Source organism: Panthera onca, chromosome B4 (assembly GCF_046562875.1).
Source record: "Panthera onca isolate mPanOnc1 chromosome B4, mPanOnc1 haplotype 2, whole genome shotgun sequence".
Classification (NCBI taxonomy): domain Eukaryota; kingdom Metazoa; phylum Chordata; class Mammalia; order Carnivora; family Felidae; genus Panthera; species Panthera onca.
This window is the reverse complement of record NC_138345.1, coordinates 68,658,567-68,676,761: the sequence shown is the minus strand read 5'-3', so window position 1 is coordinate 68,676,761 and position 18,195 is coordinate 68,658,567. Positions and strand designations below refer to the sequence as shown.

Here is an 18,195-nt window from a genome sequence, read left to right as displayed (position 1 = left end):
TCCTGTCTCACATTCAGCTCCTTTACCCATTTTGAATTTATTTTTTGAATGGTGTGAGAAAGTGGTCTAGTTTCAATCTTCTGCATGTTGCTGTCCAGTTCTCCCAGCACATTTGTTAAAGAGACTGTCTTTTTTCCATTGGATGTTCTTTCCTGCTTTGTCAAAGATTAGTTGGCCATACGTTTGTGGGTCTAGTTCTGGGGTTTCTATTCTATTCCATTGGTCTATGTGTCTTGTAAACATCATTTTTACAGTGGACATTTTTCTCTGGATTTAAAATGAGCCATATTCTAAACACCCAACTAGCAAATGAAGAGGCAGAGTCAGAGGCTTTGTGACAGTGTGTGTGTGTGTGTGTGTGTGTGTGTGTGTGTGTGTGTGTGTTGTGGTATGTTTAGGTATGCTTATTAGAACAGTAAATACTAACTTCCAATTCTAACTAGAAAAAATGTATTTTTCTCAATGTTTCATTTGAGGAATGAAACAACTGTATCAAAAAATGAGAAGAACATCATCTAAAGAGCTGAAGCTCTAAACCTCCTTAGTGATGTAAGCCTTAGATTTGCTAGCCTGGAGGTATATTTAAGATTTAGTTATTGTTTCAATAATTCCACTATGTGCTTGGTACTTGGAAGAAAAAAGATGCATAAGACAAGGTTCTCCACACTGAAGACCTCAGAGATTTATGGGGGAGCCCAAAGTGGGAACAAGCAGTAATCATATAAAAGGCAAGTGGAGAAGGCTGCAGAGGCTAGAAACTGAGACCGAGTGCTTACTGAAGTGAATAACTGTCATATCTTACACTTGTCAAATATTTAACTAAGAAATAGTTTTGTCTCTTGTTCTTATTTCTACCTCCACCACACAGTCAATTCATCAATTCACAAAGGAATACAGCAAGAGAGGAACAAGGAACAAGAGAACTACAAAACAGAATACGCTTAATAGAATGGCAGTAGTAAATCCTTACCTAGCCATAATTACTCCAAATGTAACTGGCTTAAATTCTCCTATCAAAAGGCATGGAATGGCTGGCTAGATTAAAAAACAAAAGACCCAACTATATGTTGCTTACAGGAGACTTACATCAACTTTAAGGACACAGATAGGCATAGATTAAAGGATGGAAAAAGATACTCTCTGCAATTAGAAACTAAAAGAGATCAGGGGTATCTATACTTATATTTCATAAAGTCATGAAGTCAAACTCTATAACAATATACAAATAAGGTCATTATATCATGATATAGTGGTCAATTCATCAACAGGATATGACAACTGTAAATTTAATATCTACTTAGCATTAGAGCACCTAAATATATTAAACAAATACTTACACATTGGAAGGGAGAAATAAACAATAATACTAATAGAAGACTTCAATACCCCACATTCAACAATGGATAGATCATTAATAGGAAACCAATAAGGAAGTACTGAAAATCAGTAAGGAAATATTGAAATATTGGCAACCAGTAAAGAAACTTTGGATTTGAAATATACTTAAGACCAAATGGACATAAGACACATACACAGAACATTGGATCCAAACAGCAACAGAATACACTTTCTTCTCAAGCACACACAGAACATTCTCCAGGATAGATCATATATTAGTTTAAAAAATAAGTTTAGCAAATTTAGAAGACTGACATCATATCAAGTATCTTTTATGACCACAACTGTATGAAACTAGAAATTAATAACAGAGGGAAGCTGGAAAATTCACACATATGTGGAAATTTAAACAACACACTGCTGAATAATCAGTAAAGATGAAATCAAAAGGAAAATAAAACATTTATTGAAAAAAAAAAAAGAAAATGGGGGTTCCTGGGTGGTTCAGTCTGTTAAGCATTGGGCTCTTGATTTGGGCTCAGGCTGTGATTTCACAGTTCATGAGAATGAACACCCACCACAATTCATGAGATTGAGCCTTCCTATCAGCATGGAGCCTGCTTGGGATTTTTTCTCTCCCTCTCTCTGCCCGTTCCCCACTCTCTCTTTTTCTCTCAAAATAAATAAATAAACATTAAAAAACGAAGAAAAACTGGTGCAGCCACTCTGGAAAACAGTGTGGAGATCCCTCAAAAAAATTAAAAATAGAACTACCGTATGACCCAGCAATAGCACTACTAGGAATTTATCCAAAGGATACAAGAGTGCTGATTCAAAGGGGCACATGTACCCCAAAGTTCATAGCAGCACTATCAACAATAGCTAAATTACGGAAAGAGTCCAAATGTTCATCAACTGATGAATGGATAAAGAAGATGTGGTATATACACACAATGGAATATTATTCTGTGATTAAAAAGAATGAAACCTTGACATTTGCAACAATATGGATGGAACTGGAGGGTATTATGCTAAGTGAAAAAGTCACAGAAAGACAAATATCATATGTTTTCACTCATATGTGGAATCTGAGAAACTTAACAGAAGACCATAGGGGAAGGGAAGGAAAAATAAGTTACAAACCGAAAGGGAGCCAAACTATAAGAAACTAATAAATACAGAGAACAAACTGAGGGTTGGTGGGGGTGGGGGTTTGGTGGGAATGGGGAGAATGGGTGATGGGCATTAAGGAGGGCACTTGTTGGGATGAACACTAGGTGTTGTATGTAAGTGATAAATCATAGGAATCTATTACTGAGGCCAAGACTACACTGTATGTTATCTAACTTGATAATAAATTATTAGAAAAAAAAAGAAAAAAAAAAGAAAATGAAAACACAACATGCCGAAACTTATGGGATGTAGCAAAGGCAGTCTTAAGAATGAAGTTAAGGTGATGAATACCTACAATAAGAAAGAACTCAAATAAACAATCTAATCTTACACCTCAAGGAACTAGAAAAAGAATAAAAAACTAAGTGCAAAGTTAACAATAATAAATATCAGAGCAGAAATAGAGATCAGAAGAAACAATTGAAATAATGTATGAAAGTAAGAGCTGATTTTTTAAAATAGAGAAAATTGGTAAACCTTTAGCTAGACTAAGTAAAAGAGAGAAGACTCCAAAAAATAAAATCAGAAATGAAAGAGGAAACGCTATAACTGAGAACAAAGATATACAAAGGATCAAAAGAGACTGCTATGAACACTTATACACCATAAACTGGATAACATAGAACACACATGAATAACTTTCTAGAAACATACAACCTGTCAAGATTGAATCATGAATATGTAAAAATTTGAACAGACCATAATGAGTAGGAGAGTGAATCAATAATCAAAAACCTCCCAACAAGGAAATGCCCATGACCAGATGATTCTACTGGTGAATCCTACTGAACATTTATTTATTTTTATTCATTTATTTTTCTGATTTGAGTATATTTGAGGCACAATGTTACATTGGTTTCAGGTGTACAACTTAATGATTTGACAAGTTTATACATTGTGCTATGTTCACTGCAAGTATAGCTACCATTTATACCATCACATTGCTATTATGATGTCATTGGCTATATTCCTTATGCTCTGCTTTTTATTCCCGTGACTTACTCATTCCATAACTGGAGACCTCTTGCCTTCTTCCATTTTTCCCACCCCATATCTCCCACCCTTCTGGCAGTCATTAGTTTGTTTCCTGTACTTACAGTTCTGATTCTGCTTTCTGTTTGTTTATGCATTTTTTTTAAGATTCCATATGAATGGAATTAAATGCTATTTGTCTTTCTCCAGTCTGACTTATTTCGCTTGGCATAATACTCTCTAGGTCCATCCATGTTGTCTCAAATGGCAAGATCTCATCTTTTTAATAATACTCCAGTGTGTGAACACACACACACCCCACATCTTCCTTATCCATTCCTCTGTTGATGGACACTTAGGTTGCTTCCATGTTTTGGCTATTGTAAATAATGCTGCAATAAACATAGGGTGCATATATCTTTTCGAGTTAGTGTTTTTGATTTCCCTGGGGAAATACCCAATAGCGTAATTAGTGGACTATAGGGTAGTTCTGTTTTGATTTTTTGAGGAACATCAATACTGTTTTCCACAGTGGCTGTACCAATTTACATTCCCATCAACAGTGCACAAGGGTTCCTTTTTTCCCACATCCTTGTCAATGCTTGTGGTTTCTTGTCTTCTTGATTTTAGCCAATCTAACAGGTTTGAGGTGATATCTCACCTGGTGAAATCTCTGGGATTTGCATTTCCCTGATGATTAGTGATATTGAGCCTCCTTTGATGTATATGTCTTTGGAAAAATGTCTATCTAGGTCTTTTGACCATTTTTAGTCAGATTATTTTTGGTGTTGTGTTGTATAAGTTCTCTATGTATTTTGGATATTAACCACTTATTAGATATATCTTTTGCAAATATCTTCTCCCCATTGGTACAACCTATCAAACGTTTAAAGAAGTAACACCAATTCTTCTCAAATGCTTCCAAAAAATGGGAAAGAACACTTCCAAACTCATTTTATGAGGTCAGCATTACCCTGATGCCAAAACCATATAAAGATATTGCAAAATAAGAAAACTACAGGCCAATCTCTATTATTAATACAGGTACAAAATTCTCAAAAAAGTACTATGACTGAATTCACAGTACAGTAAAATGATCACACACCATGACCAAGGGAGAATTTTCCCTGTGATGCAAGTATAGTTCAACATACACAAATGAATATATGTGAGAGACCTCATTAATAGAAGGAAAACAAAAATTATATTAATGGTACAGAAAAAGCATTAGACAAAGTTTAATATCCTTTCATGATTAAAAACGCTCAATAAATTGAGTATAAAAGGAAAGCACCTTAACATAATACATGCCAAATATGACAGGGCTACAGCTAATATACTTAATGGTGGAAGGTTGAAAGCTTTTCCTCCAAGATTAGGAACAGGACAAGAATGCTCCCTCTCAACATTCCACTCAACAGTACTAGGAAATCCTCACCAAAAAGAAGAAATAAATGGCATTCCAGTCAGAAAGGAAGAAGTAAATTTGTCTGTTTGCAGAGGATATGATTGTTTATATAGAAAATTCTAATGATCCCACAAAAAACTGTTAGATTTAATAAAAAAAATCAGTAAAAGTGTAGGATACAATCAACATACAGAAAGCTGTTGCATTTCTACATACTAACAACAAAATAGCTGAAAAAAGAAATAAAGAAAACAATTCCATTCACAATAGCATTAACAAATACTTATAATAAATTTAACCAAGGAGGTGAGCTGAAAATTATAAAGTGCACTGAAAATTATAAAGATGATGAAATGAACTAAAAAAGACACAAAGAAATGGAAAGATACATGTGTTCATGGATCAGAAGAATTAATATTGTTACAATGTCCATACTGTCCAGTAAACACACACACATACATACTTACATCACAAAAACAGACACAGACCAATGGAACAGGAAGCTTGGAAATAAACCCAAACATATATCATCAACTATTATTTGACAAGGGACCCAAGAATAATCAATAGGAAAAGGAAAAGTCTCTTTAATAATTGGTGCTGGGAAGGGGGGCCTGGGTGGCTTAGTTGGTTAAGCGTCCAATTCTTGGTTTCAGCTTAGGTCATGATCTCATGGTTCATGAGTTCAAACCCCATGTGTGCTCTGTGCTGATAGTACGGAGCCTTCTTGGAATTCTCTTTCTTCCTCTCTCTCTGTCCCTCCCCAACTCATGCTTTCTCTCTCTCAGAAAAATAAATAAACTTAAAAAAAAGTGGTGCTCTAAAAACTGGATAGTCACATGCAAAAGAATGAAACTGATCCCTCTCTTACACCACTCACAAAAATTAACTTGAAATAAAGACTTAAATGTCAGACCTAAAACTACAAAACTCCTGGAAGAACACACAAGGAAAAACTCCTTGACATTGGTCTTGGGAATGATTTTTTGGATATCATAACACAAGGACAAGCAACAAAAGCAAAAAAAAAAAAAATCAACAGAATGAAGAGGCAAACTACATAATGGGAGGAAATATTTTCAAACAATATATTATATATAGTTTTCAAACTACATAAGGACATTACACGACTCAAAAAACCAAATAATCCAGTAAAAAAATGGGTAGAAGACCTGAACAGAATTTTTTTCCAAGTGATGAACAGGTATACAAAGAGATGCTCAGCTTCACTAACCATCAGGACAACAGAAATTAGAACCACAATGAGATATTACCTCAAACCTGTTAGGATGACTATTATCAAAAAGACAAAAGATACCAAGTGTTTTAGTGAGGCAGTGGAGAAAAGGACGCCCTAGTACACTGTTGGTGGGAATATAAACTGGTATGGCCTCTGTGAAAAATAGTATGGAGTTTCCTCAAAAAACTTAAAGAACTATATATTTCCATTCCAGGTATATATATCCAAAGGAAATGAATACAAGATATTGAAGAGGTATCAGCACCCCCATATTCATTGCCATATTATTCATAATAGCCAAGACACAGAAGGAGCCTGAGCATGCACTGATGGATGAATGAATAAAGAAAAAGCAGTAGATACACATAATGGGATATTATTCTGCCATAAAAACGAAGGAAATCCTTCCATTTGCAACAACATGGGTGGACCCTTAGGGCATTATGCCAAGTGAAATAAACCAGATTAAGCAAGACAAATATTGTGTTCTCATTCATAGGTGTAATCTAAAAAAATTGAACTCAAAAACAGAGTGGAACCATGATTGCCAGTGACTAAAGAGTAGGGAAAAAGGGGAGGTGTTGGTCAAAGAGTAAAAATTTACAGCTAGAATGTTTAGAAGGGACACGAGCACCCCAATGTTTATAGCAGCCAAAATACGGAAAGAGCTCAAATGTCCATTGATGGATGAATGGATGAAGATGTGGTATATATACGCAATCAAAAAGAATGAAATCTTGCCATTTGCAACTACGTGGATGAAACTAGAGGGTATTATGCTAAGCTAAATTAGTCAGAGAAAGACAAATACCATATGACTTCACTCACATGAGGACTTTATGATACAGAACAGATGAACAGAAGGGAAGGGAAGCAAAAATAATAAATAAAAAAAAAAACAGGGAGGGGACAAAACATAAGAGACTCAAATATGGAGAACAAACAGAGGGTCACTGGAGGGGTTGTGGGAGGTGGGATGGGCTAAATGGGTAAGGGTAAGGAATCTACTCCTGAAATCATTGTTGCACTATATGCTAACTTGAATGTAAAATTTTAAAAATAATTAAATTAAAAAAAAGAATTTGAAAAAAAAATTTCCAGCTAGAAGATGAATATAGAGTATGATGACTTTAGTTAACAACACTGTAGTATATGCTTGAAAGTTGCTAAGGGGATAGATCTTAAATGTTCTCACCATACACATAGAAAAGGTAATTATATGAGAGGTAGAGATGTTAACTAATCTTACTCAGGTAATAATTTCACAATATATACACATATTAAATCACCATGTTGTATATCTTAAACTTATACGATGTTGTACGTCAACTATATCTCAATAAAGCTGGAAAAAATAAAATGCAGATGAAGGTTCATGCATAAGGCAGCTTCTTATAGCTAAAATACCCTGGATAAAAGGTAAATACCCACCCCCCCAAAAGATAAAATTTTAGTTATAGGAAAAACAATATACATAGACAAGAGAAACACACAAAATGTTAACTGTGGTTATCTCAAATGGTACAATTGCAGATAATGGTACTTAAAATTTTTATCTTGGACTTGAAGTACATATATTGGATTTACCATAATCTTTGTCTCACCACAAACTATCCATATTGATCATGCAACATTCTCTTATTTACATTAAATTTGATTATTTAATACATAGTGAATACCAGTGAACTCACTATATAATCACGAACCAGAACTACAGCATTACTGGTATCTTCAGTCTAAGGGAGAAAAGGGAGAACTGTGATGTCAATGAAAAACACATAATCTTGAAAGATTGCAATATTTTTTTTCAAAGACAATAATTTGGTGAGAAAAATCCAAATTGGGATTATTTTCTGTATTTTCCTAATTGAAAAAATAAACACTGTATTTAAATAAAATAATTTATAGTGTCTACAGGCTGCATCTGCCATTTCTACTGGGCAAATATTTACGAGTTACCTTGTTCTACACTATAGCTAAAGTCAGATAATATGGAGAGGCGGGCTACTTTCTAACCATCGGTAAAGTATGGTGGTAGAGGAGCATCTGGATGGCTCAGTTGGTTAAGTGTCTGTCTTGGACTCAGATCATGATCTCATGGTTCATGAGTTTGAGCCCTGCGTCAGGCTCTGTGCTGACAGTATGGAGCCTGCTTGGAATTCTCTCTCTTCCTCTCTCTCTGTCCCTCCCCCAACTCATGCTTTCCCTCTCTCAGAATAAATAAATAAACTAAATCATAAATAAATAAAATAAAATAAATAAAATATGGAGGCTGCTTGGAATTCTCTCCCTCTCCCTCTCTCTCTATTAAAATAAACTTAAAAAAAAAGTACAGTACTAGACACAGACCAAAGTGTGGTCATATGAGTGTGTATGCTTTTTATAAAATCCTGTAAAATGGGAGTTGATATGTTTGAAATGTTAAAATATTTGTAAAATTTTAAGGATCTGATGAGGCATTTTTCTCACTTTGCTCAAGTGAGTTACATGGGAAATCCAGATGAGACACATCATTCCAACGAACGTTGGTATCCCCCACGGAGCTCACGTGCAAGGATGCTATGACTCAGGAGGTAAGTGGTCCCTCTAAGAGCGAGAACTGGGACCAGACTCCTTATTGGACAACTAGACTATATTGCCCCTGGAATGAAGATTGGAATCCTTATCTGGAGTTTGCTTCAGAGTGAAAAGACAGCTCTTCCTTTCTTTGCCCCTATGAAAACCGTTCTCTGAAAGCAGCATAGGAGACATTGGAGAATGAGATTTGATATGCACATATTCACCTTAAACACAACCTCTGACACCTTTCAGTAATGCAAGGCAGTCATCTGAATGTGTCTCATGAGTATCTTTGAACCAAAATTGGATGTCAGGATTTTGATAAAATTCATATATGTAGTATAAGGAGTCTTCATTTGTATCTGGCCTCCTAGAAAAATAAATGTGCCTTTGGTTACCTTGTTAAATGTAAACCAACTTTGAAGGTTATATTTGCTCTTCATTGTTTTCTTAGGAATTAAAGTTACTGTTGTCACAATCAGATGGGCCTCATATTTATTTTATGAAATTACATGACCAAATTAACAGTAATACTAATCTCATTTCTTCCAGTAAGAAATCTAAAAGAATTACAGTAACTTTGATGGCTATTTCCAACTTTATGGCATTTCTTTCTAGTCACTCCTTAAGGAGGGACTTTTTTCTTAAATAGTGGTTAACAACGTAGGAAAAGCATTAATTTCATAAATCTGGAATATTAGGATTGTATAAAATGTGATTACAGGCACTTGTACCCCAGTGTTTATAGCAGCACTCTCAACAATAGCCAAATTATGGAAAGAGCCTAAATGTACATCAACTGATGAATGGACAAAGAAATTGTGGTTTATATACACAATGGAGTACTATGTGGCAATGAGAAAGAATGAAATATGGCCCTTTTAGCAACGTGGATGGACCTGGAGAGTGTGATGCTAAGTGAAATAAGCCATACAGAGAAAGACAGATACCATATGTTTTCACTGTTATGTGGATCCTGAGAAACTTAACAGAAACCCATGGGGGAGGGGAAGGAAAAAAAAAAAACAAAAGAGGTTAGAGTGGGAGATAGCCAAAGCATAAGAGACTCTTAAAAATTGAGAACAAACTGAGGGTTGATGGGGGGTGGGAGGGAGGGGAGGCTGGGTGATGGGTATTGAGGAGGGCACCTTTTGGGATGAGCACTGGGTGTTGTATGGAAACCAATTTGACAATAAATTTCATATATTGAAAAAATAAATAAATGAATGAATGAATGAATGAATAAATAAATAGACATACATTAAAAAAATGTGGTTACAAAGTCTCAGCCTTGACTGAGATTCAAGTATAGAAACTAGGTCAACCATATAATGTAGTCTGCATCTACAACATTTTTGAAAGTGAAAGAAGGCGCTATTCATAATTAAAGTGGCACCTTAGCCATACGGGGGGGGGCACAATTTAGGGCACACCAGGACGTATGGTTATCCTAACAGGGGCTGAATTATGGTCATTCTTTACCTATGTAGATTAGCCTGTCTGTTTACTAGGGCTCTCCAGCTTCTAAGTGTAAGATAAAACAGGCACATCTTGTTAGAATGGCAACAACAGCAATGACAAACAAATCCAAATTTTCTTCTTTTACAATCAGGCACAAGTGTATGCTTAAATTTCTTTACTCTAATTACTAGACTGTTAATTGAATTATTAGGAGGAAAAAAAGACTTTCACACTTTATTTCAAATTTCTATTGTCTATCAGCTCTCTTCTCCGCGCTCCCCCCACCCCCCATTTAACCCTTTGTATTTGTGTTCAGGACACTTACAAAATAAGGACAGCAGCAGTAATGGTGAATAATTTATTCACTCCTCAAGCAAATGCTGCTGAATGCCCGCTGTGTGCTAGGCATGTGCTAGGTGATACAAAGGTGATTTATTTCATGACATAAAAATAGCTAGAAGTGGTCACTTCTCTAAAAAAACAAAAACAAACTATTTAGAAGAAAAAAAGACCAGTACATAAATAACTATCACCCAAGGCATAATGCAAAAAATATTTATAGGATGTAATACAGGAATTCAATGGTGGGAAAGTGTGAGGAAGGCATTTTAGGGGTAGAAATTCTCCCAAGTAAAGGTGCAGAGAAAGGAAAGCACACAGCTTTCTCTGAGTACTGCTGTGCTGCATTTTGACCTCAAGATGCCTAAAAAAGTAGGGTTGTGACAGAGTACAAAGGACCTTCAATGCCAGGCAGAGAATTTTAGAGCTAAGCAGAGGAATAGAGTCATACAAGATGATGAATGGGGAAGAGATCCAGTGGGAACTACATTTGAGAAGGACTGGTCTATAGATGGACTATAGAGTCTAGGGACTGGCCCCAGCAGACCAAGAAAGAGCCTAGAGACAGAGAAGTGCCCTATAAAAGGGAGGAAGCAGTGGTGATATGAAGGAGAAACATGCCACAGAGTGTCTGGAAATATAAGTCCCACCACATGACAACTTGTGGGTTGGCCTCCATGATTAAGATTTTAATCTAATTGAGAAAATGTTGGTGTCATGAATAGATACTTCAATGAACCAATTCTGACAGAATACCATCTTATCTTAAATGCTGAAGTAATAAAAATATTTTCACACTTCATCTAGATCAGTTTTCAATTCAATACATTTCCCACAAGAATGAAACTTATTAAGGTGATTTTTTTTAAATGGATGATTTTATTGCCCCGGTGGTAAGTGGTATGAAATTATTTTAGATATTTCATTAATAATTCTAAAATGTGACTAACAAGTGGAATAAAAGGGACTGCTGAAATATAAAGCATCCAGTGAATCAAAATAATTCTGAAAACTGTACACTTTCACACTCTACGCTATTTTCTCTTTCCCTAATATCCAGCACACATATAGATAATATATCATCTCTTTATAAGTTATATTTCATACTCAAATATATCCCTTCCATCAGTGGTTTTCAAACTCCTTGACACGTTTCCCAGAGACTGTCAGAGGCAGAATTGGCTACTTGGGGAGGCTCTCACTTCTCTGTCCATTGTTGTTTCACAAATTTGTTGGATGATCCCTTGGTAAGGAAGTTATAAAGAAAGTACAGGGGTGAATTTCGGGATATATCAAATTCATATCAAGTATGAGATTCTTATAGATGATAATCAGCAGGGATGAATTTTGCAGAGACCATTAAAATTCTATTTCATTCCTTATCTCTCCTCGTTTCCCACATTTTGGCTTTTTCCTTAGAAGTGTTTAAGTGAAATGAAAATGACACTTGGATTAGAACCCCTGACATAAAGAGGGGCACCTGGGTGGCCTGTCAGTTAAGCATCTGACTCATGATTTCGGCTCAGGTCATGATCTTGTGGTTTGTGAGTTCAAGGCCCTCATCAGGCTCTGTGCTGACAGTGTGGAGCCTGTGTGCGATTCTCTCTCTGCCCCTCCCCACTTGCTCTCTCTCTTTCTCACTCAATAAATAAATAAACATTAAAAAAGTGTTTTTAATAAAAAAAAACCCTGATGTAAAGAACAAATACCTCTACTCACAACAGCCAAAGAATGGAAACAACTAAAGTGTCTGTCAGTGCATGAATCGATAAAGCAGATGTGGCTTATGCATGTGAATGTATGTGTGTGTGTAATGGAATATTATTCAGCCATGAGAAAGAAGGATATCCCGCCATTTGCTACAACCTAGATGGACCTTGAAAGCATTATGCTAAGTGAAATAAGTCGCAGAAAGAAATTTGCATAGTATTATTATACGTGGAGTCTAAAAACACTAAAAAACAAGTCAAATTTATAGGCAGAGTCAAAAATGGTTACCAGGGACTGGAGGGTGCAGCAACTAGGGAGACATTACAGAAGGGTATAAGCCTTATTAAAAAGGAACAAATACTGGGGCTCCTGGGTGGCTCAGTGGTTAAGCATCTGACTCTTGATTTTCGGTTCAGGTCGTGATCTTGCAGTTTGTGAGATCGAGCCCCACATCTGTCCGGATGAAGCCTACTTGGGATTTTCTCTCTCCCTCTCTCTCTGCCCCTCCCTCACTTGCATTCTCTCTATCTCTCTTTCAAAATAAATAAATATACTTAAAAAAAAAAGGAAAAAGGCAAAGACATCTGTTGTCTGCATGGTAGTCCCAGGTTCCTTTCTAATTCCCTTGTTCAAAAAGGCACAAAGAGGGGCACCCTATGTGGCTCAGTAGGTAAAGCCTCCAGCTTTGGCTCTGGTCATGATCAGTTCCAGCCCATCAGGCTCTGTGCTGACAACTCAGAACCTGAAGCCTGCTTTGGATTCTGTGTCTCCCTCTCTCTCTGCCCCTCCCCCACTCTTACACTCTGTCCACCTCGAAAATAAACATTAAAAAAATTTTTAAATAAAAAAACAAAATCAAAAAGGCACAAAGAGACTACACTGCTCAGAATTTGATCCATGTGGACAACAGTGGGCATCCTCCTTCATTCATTCATAAATACGAGCACCCATTATGATTAGGGTGATGTCATGTAGTGATCAACAGGCAGCTAAGGCCTCTGTCCTCACAGCCTGGAAAGGAGCCACAAAGCTCTGCACACATACACTAGATTTTTCTCTAAGTTTGTTTCACAAGTCACGAAGCTGCTCAAAAAGATATGACTGAAATCTCGTGAATGCCTATCCTCTTATTTTTTTTTTGAATGAACATCTCCTTGATTCATAATTCTCTTTTCTTGAACTATGTAAGAGAGAGATTATCTACTTAAATTGTCACAAGTATTCTCCACATATTCATAAGGATCCAGCTCTGGGAAATAAATTTTGAAAAATGATACTTCTCAGCATAGCACCAGGGTTTACTTATGTTTTGCATAAGAATTGCCAAGAGGAAGCTAATTAATATACTAAATACTCTTTCCTATTTATAGATACTGGCCCAAATTGGGTTTTCAGTTGACATGTATACAGAACTATGACATATACGTGTCCTTCTCTCCTGTCTACCTTAAAAACCTCTTTGAGCCAACTTCTAAATTCCTTCTCATTTTGATGACCATGTATCCATAAGGGGAACTTGACATGCACTTAATTCAGGCTGTTGAGCGTTCAGCTTAACAGGAGGAGGGAGTAGAGTAGCATTATCGTGAGTAGCATTTCTAGGTGATGGAAACCACCAGACTTCTAAGTGTTGTTTAAATTGTTGGCTTGTCTTGGCTGACCTAATGTTTTATACTAGCGAAATGTTGTACTTTAATATTAGTTCAATATCGCTTCTCTAACTCTTCTCTATCAGCACTGACTTTTGAGAGTTAATGGCAAATGCTGCAGAAAATTCAGCATCTTCCTTGCACTCTGGTACTGGCAAACATATCTTTCTTAGGGGTTGGATGAAAGGGCTCTATATTTCTTGAAGCCTTTCCCTTTAAATTATTTCTGGTAGAGGTTGGATTTGAGATCTGCTTCTGACTTGCTAAGGGCTATTTATGATTTATTTCAACCTTTAGCTGGCTCTGGGACAAAGAAATACACAAAGTTGAAAATAAAGAAAAGAAGACGCTTAATCCTCAGTGGTATTTCAGTGGCGTGGAGCACCTCGACTCTTATGATGGGTGCATTAATTTCTGATATTTTATATTCTTTCTCTCAAAAATAAAATTAAAATCCTTTATCATTTTTAATTAGAGAACAAGTGCCATCATTTTTTAAAGAGAACAAATTTAAGGCTGTGAGCCTTTTAATGCAGGCTGGTTCTCTGAGGTTTTTCTGAAGCACTGTGGGGAAATTTTAGAGCCAGTCAAATAATTTTCTTAGGCAAAGTGGTGATAGGCCATGGTGAGATATGGGTGTCACTAAAATTTCATAGAGGTCCCTAACACACCAGAGTCACCATAACATTCGCACACTGACTATAATATCTCCAGAGAAGCATTTGCTGCCTATCACGGCTCTGAAGGGAGCTGTTTCAGTCTATCAATGCAATAATCTGCATGTTAAAAAGTCCCTAAATATGTATTTACAAGATAGTCAGATCTGTTTTGGTCTATTGGGTCAATAATCCATGCACTAAAAGTCCCTAAATATGTATGCACAAGATAGACAGATCAGCTTTGGTTCAATGAGTCAATAGCAAGTAGGCCTTTAAAAAAGGGCCTATATAAGTTGCATACCTGGCATTTTAGCAAATTTAGAAATGCAGTTCTGTACACTTCCTGACTTTTAGAGAGTAGATTTATTATGCTAGTTTCAGCGGATGCCAAAAAGCTGTGTTTCACTCTGGTCCATGATATTTTGCTTTTAAAAAGTCAGAAGAAAAACCACTATAGCACACACTATATCACAGCTCCGAGGCAAATGATGGAAACATGGGCATGTAGGCAAAGCCCTGTGCGCAGGCGTGGATGCTGTCCTTCCAGACCATGTCTCTGCCCTTCCTGGATCACCATCCAGGTGCATCCACCTCTCTGCTCGCCAGCCTGTGCTTCCCCACTGTCAAACTCATTCCAGCAGCCAGGAGGATCTTGCCGGGCTTCAGCTCTTCTCCAGCAGCATCCCATCCTCATAATCAAAGATAAAGTTCCTTGACATAAGCCCCTCCTCATTCTGACTTCACCTCTTGCCACTCTGGGCCTCGCCCCTGCTGTGATCACACACTGGCTTCTGCTGTTCCTTAAACATGCCAGGCATGCTTCTGCTCCAGGTCCCTTGTACTTGGCCTTCCCTTCATCTGGAGTGTTCCCCACTCATATAGCTACATGGCTAGCTCTCTTACTTTCTTTAAGGTTCCTATGAGAGAGGTCTTCCCTGACCACCCTGTGTAAGACAGCAACACCCCCTCCCAACACCACGTATTTCCTTTCTCCATTATCTATGCTGTTGTTCTCCAGGAGCACTTATCACCATCTAACGTATAATGTCTTTACTTATTTGTTTGTGGTCCACCTTTTTCCCCTAGAGGTTAAGCTACACTAGGGCAGGACCTTCATCAATCCCATACTTAGGTAAGAGCCTGCCATATCTTAAGTGCTCATTAAATTTTGATGATAGAAACGAATGAAAGCAGAGGGAAAATGAATCTTCCTTCCACTTCCCTGATTGCCTGCTGATGTGTGTTCATGTTTAGGTTGAGGAGAAATGAGTATCTTTTTTTGAGATGAAGTCCTTTCTTTGGCCATTAGACTTGTTTCTGGTAATCTCTAGGTGGCACAAAAGTGCTGGATGAAGGTACTCATCCATTGCATACTCAGAGCTCCTGGGTTATGACAGAGCTTCTGGAGGAACTGGGGTCATCTTAGCTGCTCACAGAAGCACTTGACCAGTCTGCTTCTAAGTACAATAGTGCATAAGACGGGACTGTCATTTCTAAATCCAGATTCCCACTTAATGTGGCATCCACAATCAGTTTTGGTGATAGCAGCAGACTAGATTTTACAGTCTAATCTGGCATGGTCATGAAGGTTGGTGTGTGCCACTCTGTCACATAACTGTAACAGACTGAGGGATACTAGTTAGAACCATTGTCCTCTCTTAAATCTGGTAAATTATTCTTAGGATATTCCCCTATGCCCCCACCTCTATCTTTAATCATGTAGAATGCTTTCAAATGCATCCTTTCTCATGATTGAAGCCTGTCACAGTAACTTCTTCCTTATTTAAATTTCAGGAACATTCTTTCTTTCCAATCACTTACAAAGATGCCTTCGGCAAGAGAATCACAGCTGACAGCAAATTAATGACTATGATGCTGTGATTAGTTGAGATTACAGGCTACGGAGGACCTGTCTGAGCATTTACCACTGTCATGACACTAACACTGGCATCTATCAGAGATTTATATTGTTCAAAAAAGAGGATGCGGTTCAGCTACAGTGAGCCCTATACAAGGCTACGAAAATTGGTCTGTATTGTAATATAGTCAACGATATGGTAATCAATTAAAGTAATTTTTACTGTTAACCTGCTTAGCCTAAGCAAGTCTCTCTTCCACACTCTCCCTCCAAACACAGATTTATTTTGATAAAGCTTGAAGCCACAAACTAAATAAAAAGCTGAAGTGATCTAGGGAATTCCAGTCCCTAAGCCCAAAGTATTCATTAACAGAAAGAAAGACATCATTTAATCTTGAATTATTTGGATAAGAGACTCAATTTTGTATTTTATTTTTCATGAGAAGACAAAACTTAATGGATATTTCGGGGCACAGCAGTCCTTGAGTGGATTTATAAAATAAAACTTTTCAATCAACTTAATGGATAGGGGATAAAAAATTAGCAGGATCAAAACAATGCCACAACCATCTACTCAGATACTAGGTATCACTGCACATCCTTCCAAATTCTGGCTGAAAAGAAATAATGGTTTCTGTAATCCCCAGCAATGACTTTTGTGGGGGGGAAGATTTCAAATAAATGTCTATTTGCTTTAGGTGAGCTTCACTGAATCGGCCTTATTTGACTTCAGATTCTCCTAAGGGAAGAGATTTCAGGATTTCCTGGTTGTAAAATGGAAAAGAACATTTTGCTGAACTTGTATGACATCATCTAAAGCATTAAAAGGGCAGATAATCATGGGTTCTCTGCCTGTTTACCAAAGCTTCTTTACCTCCTCAATCTACTTTATTTCCAAATGTCAGAGTGGTTTGAAACCTTTCAAAGATTTATAGACTGCAGCAGCAGAGGAAATATTAGGATAAATCCTTTAACTTTTGTGAAAGCTTTTAAATAATTAATCAATGGGCTTTTGCAATTATTATATATCACAGTACAGATACTCTAACGTATACTGTATGAAAGCTAAACCACAAAGGGCATTAGGCCATCTCTCTTTCTAGAAAGTCAGTGAAACTACAGTTTAGAGTATATACTTGAGTCACAAATAAAGAGAATATTGAATAAGTGAAGGAAAATATTACTAATATAATACAATCTAGTTTATCAGCTAAAATAAAAGTACTATGCAATAAATGAAAACACTAAGCACAATCTTGGTTTTAAATATAATTTTTTTCAAACTCTACTTGGAAAATACCTTACATTATAGAAAGAAGGAAAAGGTAGCTGATATAATATTTATAAAAAGCAACATAAATGTGAGCAAATTACTTTCAAGCTTATATGATAAACATATTTTCCAATATATTGAAAATACTAGAACCAAACACTAAAACAAATAGTTCTTAAAAGAACTCACCCTAGATATGTAATAGACAAAATATTTCTTGCAGCAATAAATTAATTTTTTCCTTGTTAGGCGCACCCCCTTCACCATAACTTCGTGAAGAAACGTGAAGTGGTGTGAAAACAATCTTACCTCATATTCAAAGTCCTCTGCTCTGTCTGCATCAGCAGGCAAGCTGGAAAGATACTCATTGTCCTCATAAAATTCATGCTCCATCGGATGAAGAGAATGGCAGCTATGGGGAATATAGCAATATGGTAGAAGCGGATCACAAAGGTTGGTTTAAAGATTAAAACTGATTTTAAAATTTCACTTGAGTCTTCTCTGCTTTGCAATAAGACCTGGAGTGATCCAGCCTATAAGTGAACTAAAAGCTCAG

At 36.7% G+C, this 18,195-nt stretch overlaps 1 protein-coding gene across 2 annotated transcripts in view; it reads right to left on the bottom strand.

Annotated features, from left to right (window-relative positions):
- The window catches only part of PDZRN4 (PDZ domain containing ring finger 4), a 363,093-nt gene that overhangs the window by 49,574 nt on the left and 295,324 nt on the right, over window positions 1-18,195 (bottom strand). For both annotated transcript variants that reach the window (XM_060657914.3, XM_060657915.3), the window contains one exon: window positions 17,949-18,051. In XM_060657914.3, the coding sequence (XP_060513897.3) occupies window positions 17,949-18,051 (103 nt within the window). The remainder of the gene's footprint in view (window positions 1-17,948; window positions 18,052-18,195) is intronic.